Genomic DNA, 13,545 nt, shown 5'->3' on the forward strand with positions numbered 1-13,545 from the left:
GAAGTTAATACTATGATAATTATATTAATATGTACCAGCTGAAGCAGTGGGAATGATACTGGCTTAAGGGCCCCGTGAATAAGGAGGGGGCCCATATTATATAGTTTCATAACTTCTAATTGTAGTTTCTGGTATGCCAAATTTGTACACAAAAGAATGCAATGAGAATTCAACACCACCATTAATATAAAACAAAAACACGAATAAATTAAATAATAGCTAATAATAATATGGTTACATTTTAACACATGGAGATTATCCACAATCAAATAAAAGCATCCAGATGACATCCCATTCACATAAGTCACACAGCATTGATGATCCAAAAATGATCCATGAAACATCCTTTCTGGAGATCTGTTGAACATCCAGAACTTCATCACGAATATCCAAAAGACATTCATTAGATGTCCCCTGGACATTTGTGTGTTGAATGGATAAAATAAACCAATTAACACACATTTGAAATTTAAAATTTTATAAATACGTAATTGTTAAGCACTTTTTGTTTATTCTAGATTTGGTGCCAATAGTACTGTGCAACTAATACAATCTCCTGAAGCAACTATTGAATTTACACTAAATCTGAAGGTGCCTTCACCACAACCTGAAATATATTCAATTGCAAATACCTTTCAGTATAGTCCAAATTTCAGACATGTTGCAGAAAGATTCGGCTATACAACAGCAAATTCTGAAAAGAAGTACTTAGTATTCTCAGAGGTAAGATATAATGTAGAATATCATTTACATAACTATTTTATTTCTTTTTTGGTCATCTCTAGAAAATACAATCTTATTTCTCTTGAATAATTCGGACCACTTGAACATCCCCCTCTCATCTGAGTATAAATCCCTTCATGGGAACCAAGGAATTTGAAATCCCAAGTTTTATTCATAAATGTAGCTATATTTCCTTTGTAAATGAAGAATGGTTAGAACTCTTAAGGAGCTCATGAGCTGTTAGTGAACCAGTTGTTCTTTTTAAGATATATTCTTCATATGTTTCTAATACCTCTATTTTATTCTTTGTTATAACACTTTCACTTATTATATTTCTTCATTCATGTAGAGCAACAACCCCATTTAAGGGTCAGTGTGGATGCCACTGATGTGGTTGACTTTGATCACAAAGTTATGCACATAATATTTGTTAGTCATATTTAGGCAATTGTGGGTTCAAAATTGATGTGGAATGGGATTTTGTGTCATCACATAAGATCCTCTTTTTGTCACTCATGAAGAGTGAGTAAAGCAGCCAGGTGGTATAGAGAAAGGTTTTGTGTGATACTGATGTTGCAAGTAGGAAAGGTACCTTGTGGGCTTGAGCTGTAACTTGTACTTATCCCTGCTCTGAAATCCTAAAAGGAGAAAAGTTCTGAGGAGAAGGAACTGAAAATGTGATTTATCTTATTTCCAAATTGATATATTTTTTCAAGAATGGAAAAGTATCATGTCATTGGATGCATGTTAGAAAAGAGGGTTGTCTTTTTTTTTAATTTGTGCAGTGATTAAGATTAAAATGTTAATAATTTATAGACAAATATACACAATTTCTTTGAGTTTTTTTAATTACCACATCATTGCATATTTAGATTTACTTTTAAGAAAAGAAGAACATGTTTATATCCATAAAAATTCTATGAAATGGCAGAATATTGCACTAAATTATAAGATATTTGTAGATATATCGGATCGGTAAAATTATCAGTAATTTTACCAATAAACCATATCAACAGATACTGATAGAGTATCAATTGATCTGTCCCATCCCTAAATTATAGTGTGAGGTAGAATATCCAAAATCTTATAGATTTTCTAATAAGGTCAGAATTATTGAAATTTATTTTTCTTTCAGATAAGTAGACCAGGCAATGAAAATAATGTTGTTCTAAGATTTGAATGGGATAAAGACACAAAAGTTATAGAGAACAAGTTAAACCTAACACTGGAAGGACAGAAGGTAGATGCATTATATATTCTAACCACTCCTCGCTACAAGGAAGATACAGTTGTTCTGAATGCTCTATATGACAAAGTTGCTGGTTATCATAGAATTAAGTAAGTAAATATATACAAGGTTACTGGCTTTCATAAAAATAAGTCTTTTATCTGTAAATGGTGATATTGAAAATATTGAAATTTACTAAGAATAAATGTACATTTTACAAATACAGTGAAGGGTGGACAGTAAGGACTTTTACATAAAGTAAATAGTTGACATCCTACCTTCGTACAATGCAGTTAGATTAGGTTTGTCATACTGAACACTAAATTTCATTTTCTCCCCTTCATCTTCTAACTATGCTTCTTGGGAGCAGGATGACTACTCACCAGGAATTGCTTGAATTCTGGAAATTGTGCGTGAATTATTGGCTCTGGGAATTCTGCATGAAATTTTCTCCGTAGACGTGAAAAATTGCAACTTTTATTTATCCAAATCCCATTGAATTTATACATATTTATAAATGACCTGAGACAAGTTTCTCACAGTTTAGCTTTTATTTTTGTCGAGGAAGGAAAAATAAAACAGAATTCCTTCAATCCGTTTACTTTGTTAGTGTCCTTTGCAGAACAATCTATCTGACAGACAGAAGATTATTGCAAGATAATCTTGAAATTCTTATACGATTAACAGGTTTTTTTTTGCAGATTAGCATATCCCGTAACATTTGTGACTTGTAGATATGTTCAGAGTCTGAGTATCTGAAATGGCAGATCTAAACTCCTCGCCTTAAATGAAATATTTTGAATACATATACAGTTTAATTTAATTTAATTAGAATTTTTGGGTACATTGGAATCACACAGACACTTTATATTGTTAATATAATTGAGTGTGTATGTGTGAGAAGTGGTAATATGCGGTGGCAAAGCTAAGGCATAAATACTGGGTAGGCTGAAAAATCTGCTTATATATTTTTATACAGCAGGTCCATGCATCAATTCTTGTTGGTCGCAAAAGTATCAATTACTCTTGAAGCCTTGATCAACAGAAAGTTCTTTAACCAGTTTTTTTTCAATGGCTATTGTACTGAGAGAACTTAATCTTTCATTTTTCATTGAATTACAGAGATAATTTTTTACTGTCTTGAGGGTGCTCATACTTCTTTCGGAGGAAGCTGTTGTAACAGGGAATGTCAAGATCAACTTGATAAGTTGTGTTACTTCTTTGTAGATTGTTTGAAGATCATTGCTAACTATGAATTTTAGAAGGTCTGCAGGAGGTAAATGCTTTTCTTCATCAGCATAGATATTCTTTAAATCATTTTCTAATCGTTCTTTGTTAAAAAATGGATATGTGGACAGAAGGTTATTTAATTTCATCACAGGAAAATGTAGTTTATATCCCCCAAAGCTATTTTGGTCTAGCAATTCAACAAATTTTATCTTTTCAAGATCTCCAAAACATATTTCCATTTGTACAGTCAGTGTGTCCAAGATTTCGTAGGTTAAGCATCTGAGAGCCACGAAGTTTTATTCACTTACATTTATTTCACTACAAATCCTCACTGCAAATGAGTTTTCAACACATAATTTCACAGTAGTATATTTTTATAACATAAATACACTATGTGACACACACACAAACACACGTGCACATGCACTTGAAATAAATTAACATTCAACAATGCAGCGCGTGAACGACGCACTTTGCACAAGAAGACTAGAAGCACAACAGGTTGGTTCTGAGGCTAGCCGCTTTCACCCAGCGAATCGGCAGTCCCCTCCCCTCACACTCCCCTTCCACCTACACAGAGCTCACGCTGTAGCTGCCTTTTAACGTGAGGCTTTTCGTCAAAAGCCTCACAGTTCGGACCAAACGCGCTCTCCTCTTTCTGGTCTGACTGACGAGATATCTGGAAAGATCAGCGGAACCAAACATTCAGATTACATAGTTTAATTCGTTTTAATGAACTTTGATTGTTACAGGGTACAAGAACATTTTAATTTCAACATTTTTTGGGTAGGCTAAGCCTCAAAAGCCTCATAGGAGCTTCACCACTGGTAATACATAAGGTTGAAATAGAGAGAACATTTGCTTGTACCCTTGAATTTTTGGAAAGTTCGCCTTGAAAACCGGGAATTGTATTTGCATTTATCATGATTCTATAGTGGCCACCCTGTGGGAGGGAAGATGAACATATTTTACTTCCCACAAGAGTGCGCACTTTCCCTGAAAAAGTAAAACCAACTTCCACTTTCTACGTTAAGTAGTTTCTCTGCTACTTTTTTTAATACATTCGCTGCACATTTGGAAAACATCCACCTTAGAACCCCCCATCTGCTAAAGGTTAAATATCTACATCAAATTCATTTCAAAAATTATTGTTGAGTACATTAGAACTGGTAAGTTTTCTACTCAATTACATCACTACACAGAGGCAGAGGCACCATATGCCCAAGGGTAGTGTGTGCTACCCCTCTTAGGGTATGGGTGGTCAGTAGGTGAGTCAAGTACCAAATGCCTTCACCACTGATGTGTCTATTCCGGCATATAGTAGCAAAGATTATGTAAAATTTGTTCTTTATATAAAAAATTACAGGGTGGGTGGGTGTCTACTAGCGTCTTCTATGCCTATCTGAAACAGATTACTGTCAATAGATATTCCTATATCAGCCAATACCAGGAGAGTGCCAATATATTTTTTTAAAAGTAGTAACATAATTCTCTTTTTGGGCAAGAAAGGTGAAGGACAGTGGGTGAGCACACTATAGACCTCTATAATCATAGGTATATTCAAAGATATATCATGCCAAACAGATTAAACAATGAAACGTTATTTTTTATCTTACATCATTTTTCTTACTGTTTGATTTATGGAGTTGTTAATATTACTTTTAATTACTGTATTTGCCAGCATATAAGACACATTTGTTTCCTTTAAGAAATAAGTCTGAAAAACAGGGTGTGTCTGATACTCTGATACTCAGTTTCTGATTGCCTTCATTTCTGGAAATTTTCTCTGCTCTGAGTTAGACAATTTCTGTCTTGCCTCCTTGTGCTGTGTGACAAACAAGATTAAAATGTATTATTTTAGAGTTAAATTAGGTAAGTTATTTGTTGAAAGTAGACCTACATATTACTTCATATTTGAAATACTATAAATTTATTATAAATTCAGTGATAAAGCTTTTACCTCAAAAATCTGTACAGAAAAGCAGTGTGTCTTATACACCAACAAATACGGTACCTATGCCTATACCTTTTTTTACTAATTTTATCTGTGAAAATTTTTTCATGGCTCTTAAATTATGAATGTATTTTCCAAATAATGACATATAATAACAAGTATCATGAGTAAGTAAAAAAATCAAACCATAACAAACTAATGTTGTTTCTGTTTATTAAAACCTAATAAGTTAGATATTCTTACTTCATATATAATATAATATAATCATATTAGCTCAGAAACAATATGGTGTTGAAAAAAACTCAAACTCAGAAATAATATACCATAGTAATTTATCATGACCTTGGAAAGGAGAGAGTACATAAACCCAACATTCCAAATGTATTCTATGCATTCTTCTTGTTAACATCTTTCTTACATTTCTAGTCCTTCCACTTAAAGAATATTTTATTTATTTTATTTCTGAAGGATTTCTTCAGCGATAACTTTGTCAATGTGTGTTTCTGATGTCATGTTCATTGGAACCTATTTCATTTCACAGTAGCACCAGCACAAAATACTTTTTGTGTCAAATGTGTGTCCTTAGTGTATGCATCTTCAATTACTTGCATATTGTAGTGTTCTGGTTTTATGTGGTTTTTTTTACAAAATCAGTCTATTAGTTGTATTATTATTTTTCAGAGGTGATTGTTTTATACCAGCAAGTAATCATATTACTACTATTGATGCAAACTACAAAAACTTCTGGAATATGCATGGCATGCTTAATGTGACGAGCCCATTTAAAACGTTGCCATATACTGGAGTGAATTTCAGAAGCATAACACACAGGTAAGTACATGTAAGTGCCTAGCAAAATTTATTACTTTTTTAAGCAATGTACCATCAAATTTAGTAAGCAATTGAAGACTAAAATTGGTAAACGCTGAAGTGCCACAATAATTCAAACACCGTTTTCCACGTTATTTCCTAACACTTTCGCTTTTGGCACTTACAATGTTTACCACTTTTAGACCTCAACTGTGTCTCAACCAGAATTTAAACTTGGATTCAGACTGTTTTTTAGTCTCAAATGAAAGATAGATTTTGCTTATCATTTTGCACAACATGCTCATGTTCAGAGCTATGTCAAATGATATAAGACATATGAAAGAAAAATAAAGTTTAACAACTATTGAAGTTTATCTACAGAAATTTTGTATGCGAAATGTCCCCAAAAAAGAAGCTAATATGCTTGTAAGAACCATAACCCACATAAACAAAATTAGCAAAGAAAAATAAGAACGGAAATCAAAATAGGCAGAAATTTCACATTGAAAAATACCGTGCATTTGTTCTGACTACTGTCCAAGATAGCATGTGACTGCATTGCATGGATGCTGGCATTTTTGACCCATGATGTCGCACTTATTTTTACGCACATATCTTTAGCATGCAGAAAAATGTATTTATATTACATAGTGTATTTTTATATATTTTTAGTATTATTGATTAGTTATTTGCAAGGAATGTCTTAAAAAATACGGTCCTTTTTATTTCAGAGCATTTCAGGAAAGATATTTTGAATTATTTTGGCCCAACAATTCAGCATTTTTCCACTCAAAATACACCATGAAACAAGTTCAGTTAACATCACAAGTAAATGGATCAGTGAACATTGAAATACCACTGGAGAAGCGACATGTTGGAAAAATTTTATATGAATATGTTGTAAGTATTTCAGTTGTATTTTCTCTTTAACCATTACATAATATTTTGCATTCTTGCGATTAGCCACTTCGGTTCCATGCATTTCACTGTAGTGGGCATTACACCTTTTTGATTTCAATAGAAGCAGGCAACAGAAGTTCTGTTGCCACATTTCCCCATGTCTCATTTTTCAGGACACCTGAAAGTACCTATTTGTACAAGTTCAGTTTCAACTTGGATGTGGAATCACATGTAGTAACATGTAGTAAGACATCCTATGCAGCCCCTGCTTATGTTTGAATATCCACCTATAATATCTGTAAAAATTTCCCAGATAATTTAATGATGTGGTTGAAAGGTGACCATACATTCTTTGTCCTTAAAATTTCATGTCAATATTATGAAGCAGTTATAAAATTTTTGTCTTTTATGTTTTTGAATGTAATTTTTTGTTCAGAATGATTTTGTCACCTTCAATTGGAATAACATTTTCTACGAATTGTAATCTAAATAATGTAAAGTACCAGTGTGTGAATGCATGTGTGGAAAATTAGATTCCTTATTAGTATTTCAAATTTTATTTTCTAGAATGACCCTCAAAATACTACCGGAACTTCATCTGTAGAGTACAACAATAGTACTTTCTTGAAAGGGAAATATGAACGTATCTCTCACTCATCTGCAGGTTTGGATAGAGATGTGTCAAGGATTGAAGTAGAAAATAAATTTGCACCTATGGGAGTTGTTTACCTCCATCAACATGAATATAGTGGAGGTACTGGAGGACTGAATCTACCAACTACAGTAAGCATGCATCTTTTATTTTATACTACTATGAAGATCCTACTAATTTAATTGTAGATTGCTACTGCCATTTTTTCCCCACTATTTGTACATTTTGCAGCACTTGTATTAATATTTTCCTGTTCTATAATAATGTTATATGTGTGTAGTGCCAACATATAAATTCAGTGCATATTTTTTAGTTTTACTAACATATTCCAGAAACTCTTAATGAATGCCATTTTTTCCAAGCAAGAATTTAACATTTGAATTATGAGAATAGGTAATTGAGCAATGCACTATTTTTACTTGTCAAATATCTGTGAAACTACACACTGAATACAAAAATGGTTTCTACAAATTTGTTTATTTTTGTAAGAGGAATAAAAATATTAAAATATATATATATGTTTCCCATTTTAAAAAATTGAGTAATTTTCAAATGACCTTGAAAATGCCCCCCTTTCCCTACGAAAACATTCCGGTACCTGGGATTTCTTATGATTTAACTTATGTATCATATAACATCTGTGTTCCAAAATTTAAGCCTAAAGAAGTCTTACAGGGACATAAAGAACGCTCACAAAACCCGCTTGAACGAAGATGCTGCACTCGTTCCATGGCATGTAATTAGCACGTTACCAATAGTGGACAAGCAAGTTCACCTGTTAAATACATTTATTCTTGAACTGTTCGATAAACATGCTCCCATCAGAAACAAACAAGTCTCAGATGCTGTCTAACGCCCTAGAAGATCTTATTAGTGGACAAACCCATGACTTCCTAGAATGAAATAACCTAATAGACCACTTTCAATCTGGGTTCCGTAGCAACCACAGCACATGCACGGCTCTTGCCAATGTAACTGATGACATGAGGTTAGCCATGGACAATCGAGAACTTACAATCCTCGTTCTTCTCGATTTTACCAAAGCTTTCCAAACCATTGACCACAAAATTTTACTCATAAAACGATCATCCCTATTCAGCTTCTCAAACACTACGGTTAACTGGTTCCATTCCTATCTGGAAGGACATCAACAATGTGTCGTTGTCCCATATCAAAAGTCATCATGGAAAAACATCCCCTGCGGCGTTCCTCAAGGCACCATACTGGGCCCCCTCCTGTTTACACTGTATATAAATGACCTCCCGTCTGTGCTTAATCACTGTAGGTATCACATCTATGCCAACGACTTTCAATTATACTTTTCTTTCGCCCCTCAAGAAATATTGAATGCAATCGAATGTGTAAACAACGACCTGAAGAAAATCAACAAGTGGTCGGTAGACCACGGCTTGCACGTCAACCCGACCAAAATCCAGTGTATGCTCATAGGCTCCCCGAAGATTCTGAACAAAATTGACAAATTCAATCTCCCTAAGCTCAGGGTCAATGATAAAGACTTGCCTCTCTCCACTATGGTTAAAAATCTGGGAATTGTGCTCAACAATAATCTTACCTGGAGAGAACACGTAAACTCTGTGTGTAAAAGAGCTTTCGGTGCACTACACTCTCTTTACTGGCTTAAAAACTTCCTCCCCGAATGTATAAAAACCAAACTTATCCAATCTCTTGTTTTCCCTATAATTGATTACTGTGACACTGTTTATTCGGATATTAATCACGAGCAAGCCAAACGCCTTCAGCGAATCCAGAACGCCTGTGTCCGTTTCGTTTTCGACATAAAATATTCCGAACATTTGACACCATATTATGCGAAGGTCGAGTGGCTGAAATTAAGTGATAAACGGATTTACCACAACCTTGCCCTACTGTACAAAGCCCTAGAAATAAAAGATCCAAAATACCTTTCCAGGCAGTTTCAATATCTTTCCGACTTTCACTCCCGCAACACCAGATCACGTGTAAAATCTCTGTTATCCATCCCTACCCACAGATCTAACTTCTACGCCAATTTGTTTACCGTTACCTCTGCAGGACACTGGAACAGACTGTCCCCCGAAATCCAAGCCTCCTCCTCAATTGTAACATTCAAAAGACAATTAAAACTATACATGCTAAACAATCAAATTCCCAGAAAGCAATGCGTTATACATTTAGCTCCCGAAATCTGCTTTCTATGTAGGTATTTGCGTGTGAATATGTTTGTGTGTGTGTGTGTGTGTGTGTGTGTGTGTCCATATAGAAAGTGTAGTGCTTTTATTTTTAATTTTGCTTTTCAGTTATATTTGTCTTTGTGTTAGTAAAAATAATGAGCAATGTAATTAATGGTTAATCCATGACTTGACTGCTCGTATTCAAACTGTATTGCTTTCATTTTATTTTCATTCTACTTTCATTACTTTATTTTTTTTATTACTTTATTTCTCATTTATCTTTTTTTTATTTTTTAATTGTATACAATTAACTGTAAAGAAAAAGAATGGAACACTGTAATTAATGGTTAAGTGGAAGAGAAGGCATTAATGCCTTAACCTCACCATGTAAACAAAGTCGTTAATAAATAAATAAATAAATAAATAATTTGCTTTTCCACTTGAAGTCGTGTGGCCGCGGTGGCTCAGTCAGTAACGTGTCTGACTACCATGCTCAAGGTCCCGGGTTCGATCCCCGGCCGGTTCAAATCCGGGAACTTTTCTAACGTTTGGAAGCGGCCCCAGTGCCCACCCAGCATCGAATAACATGGGTACCTGGGGGAAACCCTGGGGGGTAAAGGCGGTCAGGGGCATGATGCTGATCACATCACCCCCACTCACGACCGGATCAAGAAAGTGTGGAGCGTTACCCCCACACCCCCTATACGCCTTCATGGCGTGGTGCTAAGCACAGGGGAGCACTTTACCTTTTTTTGTCCACTTGAAATCAAATAACTTTTATTTGTAACATTTCTTTTGAAAATGCTTTGTTTGTGAGATATTTCGAATTATCAACTTAAATAGTACACCCTGTACATAAGAGAAACTTGAATCACAAAATAATTGTGTGAGATTAATTAACAATGAGCTTAGTAAATTTTGTCTGTATTTCAATAGCTATTAACTAGATTAGTTGTCAATATTTGTACTTGTGTATTTAAATTTATTTAAATTTAAAGTAAGTCACTTACATTATGAATTGAAATAAAATGAAACTACAAATTTGTATAAGAATGTTTGTTTTTGAAATGTGAGTATCAGGTTGCTTAATGTTGGAATGGACAAAATCATTTCTAGTTAGAAGGGAGAATTAAACTTTTTTTGTTTCATTGGAGGAAGCAAGGGAATTCTGGGCATCTTTGCCCATTTGTACCAAGTTGTTTATGAAAATACCATTTTTAATGTGTGAATTTAAGAATATGATGTGTTTCCAAGCATTGAGAAGAGTGAAATTTCACATATTTTGTATTTGATCATAGGAAACAGATCGTGTAGAAGTGTTCAGCTTGCGTAAAGAGAAACCAATTAACATAACCGGAGAAATGGTAGTAAAAACCACCTTTACTGGAAAAGAAATAAAACTTAAAGGTAAGCAAGTTTTTGTATTATGTTGTCCATGTCAATTATAGAAAATTATACTCACTCCTGTGGATAAATAATATTATGAACACAATCTTCTACCCTGAAGATGAGAGTGATGTTAGCTCTCGAAAAGCTTGGAATCTTTTCCACAACTCACCTGGTCGATAGCCCAAGAGAATCTTTTCATTATGAACACAATTTTATCCATAGCAAGTCACGAAACACAGATTTAGTCTTTTATGCCATTGCATATTGAAAAATCATTGCTTTCTGCAAATTGTGCCACTGTTCAGTATGCAGTGAAAAATACTATGAAAATTAAAACATTGCAGCAATGGGAGTATTAGTAATTAGTATTCAATAATATTCTCGTAAGGGAACTTAATTCTTGTGTGTTTTTAGTTTTTTTGGGCTGATTTGTCATTTTTAATATCTGTTTGATAACAAGGTTTCCTGTGTGTAGAGTGCTTTTCAAAAGTTCTTTTGGGGAGTTGTCAACTGAATTGTTAGGACCTTTTATATCTAGTGTATTTTTTCCCCCTGTAATTAGTAGTTTTGTGATGTTTACATCAAGGAACCTCCTTAACCATCCGTCATCTGTGCCCTCATAGTAGCACAAATGTCCCGCATGCAGCACTCAATGCCACCCTATTGAAACCAATGTTATTTACATGAATTGTTGATGCAAATCGATGTTGAATTACACTAGCACTTACTGGATATTGGGTGAAATATATATATGAACACAAACACGTTCATTTTTGACATTTTTATTAGCTATTAAATGAGATAAACTAAAAAATGAGAGAAAGTGTCCCATAGAATTACAAGCTTACACTCTTGAAGCTAATGCACCAAAATATTATTCTAAAAATAATTAGAACTTTGCCGTTTAATGAAGGAACTAAAAAATGAACTTACCATCCACAAACTTTTCGACATATTTTTAAAAAATTTTCAATTTATTTTTAAAAAAATTTCAACATATTTTTCAAAATGAATTGAAATCGTAAAACTTATATAGGCTATTTGTTCCAAATTTCTCTGTCAAGATCTTACTGATTCTCAGAAAAAGCTATTAAATTTATGAAACACAACTCGAAGAAACTGACAAAATATTTTTTAAATATTCACATCTCAATATGTTTCTCCTACTTTTATGAGATATAAGTAAAGAAAAGCCATACTGACTCAAATAAAAGGAACCAAATGGTGTCACTTTTTCCATATCGTTATTTTGACAACTCTGACATTTTGTATGGCTACTGCAATGGTTTCTGCATACAAAGAATTTGCATTCTGAACAACGTACTGTAATTTTATTCTTCTTATTTCCGCCAAATGCATGGCTGGTGTGCTATGATTTAAAGTAGGAAACGTTCCCACGCATGGTACTGAGTGCTGCCAAAAAAGAACCGGTCACTTCAGAGGCGTGTAAGCAACTGAAAGAACACCAGAGAAAAGGCGCGAATGCCCCTATGTTTTCGTGGGAATAGTGTAGATAGGTTACCTAGTGCTTTTTTGACCATTATTGCACGGGTAAGGAAAATAGTTCAAACTCTTAAAGAAGGCTGCACACTGTGTGGGTTACAGAGGCTTAAAGTCATGTTTCATTTTTGAGTAGGGTTATGTTTGTTATATTTTTGTATGGTACCTGAACTCAATATGGTCTATTTCCTGTTTCCAAGTAATTACATGGGCGTCCGGAAGGGGGGGCAAGGGGGGGCCGTGGCCCCCCCCTGGAAAACGAAAGTCAACCAAAAATTACATATTTCACACATATAATTTAATTTCAACCACAATAATGTGGGTTAATTATTGCATGAACATGATAAATTCAAATTTAAGCAATGTTTTTTGAGGGATGAACACTATTATTGAGGAAAATATGCCATGTTGGCCCCCCCCCTGGAAAAAAAATACCTTCCTTGCCCCTCCCTGGAAAAAATCCTGCGGATGTCCATGAGTAATTACATGGTTAATTTAGCAGATGACGCTAGTATGTCATTTAGACTGTCCGAATAACGTGATTGAACCTGTTGGCTGTACCTATAGTACAGTAACTTGAGGACAAAGAAGCAAAATAGCTGGTTCCCATGATTGTGTTCTATGTGATCTAATATTGCATATGGAAGTTATTACTTACTGCATCTTCCAAGTAATAGGCATTTATATATCTAGTACATATTATGATAGCTCATGATTTGTACTTTACAACAATGTACTTAGTTTAGACTTTAATCTAAAGTACTGTTTATAACAAAGGAAAAAATAACACTATTTAAGGTGTACTCAATATGGCCTACTTAGGAATATATCATGAAGGACATGCGCAAATGTGACATTTGTTACTTTTATGTGTGTGGGAGTCACTAAGGATGATGAAGGACCTTTCATTAGCCCAGACACTGATGTGTAATCCATGGTCTTCTGGTAACAAATTGTAACATGTCACTCCCTTGTTTACTGATTTGTA

General features: G+C 34.1%; 1 protein-coding gene across 1 annotated transcript in view; it reads left to right on the forward strand.

The window, feature by feature from the left end:
* Apoltp (Apolipoprotein lipid transfer particle) overlaps nucleotides 1–13,545 on the forward strand; it is a 335,784-nt gene that overhangs the window by 215,700 nt on the left and 106,539 nt on the right. The window contains exons 43-48 of the mRNA XM_083117428.1: nucleotides 519–723; nucleotides 1,859–2,061; nucleotides 5,817–5,966; nucleotides 6,677–6,845; nucleotides 7,413–7,628; nucleotides 10,967–11,075. Coding sequence (XP_082973554.1) covers nucleotides 519–723; nucleotides 1,859–2,061; nucleotides 5,817–5,966; nucleotides 6,677–6,845; nucleotides 7,413–7,628; nucleotides 10,967–11,075 — 1,052 coding nt within the window. The remainder of the gene's footprint in view (nucleotides 1–518; nucleotides 724–1,858; nucleotides 2,062–5,816; nucleotides 5,967–6,676; nucleotides 6,846–7,412; nucleotides 7,629–10,966; nucleotides 11,076–13,545) is intronic.

The sequence above is a fragment of the Lepisma saccharinum genome, chromosome 2 (genome assembly GCF_977018435.1).
Source record: "Lepisma saccharinum chromosome 2, izLepSacc3.1, whole genome shotgun sequence".
NCBI classification, from domain to species: domain Eukaryota; kingdom Metazoa; phylum Arthropoda; class Insecta; order Zygentoma; family Lepismatidae; genus Lepisma; species Lepisma saccharinum.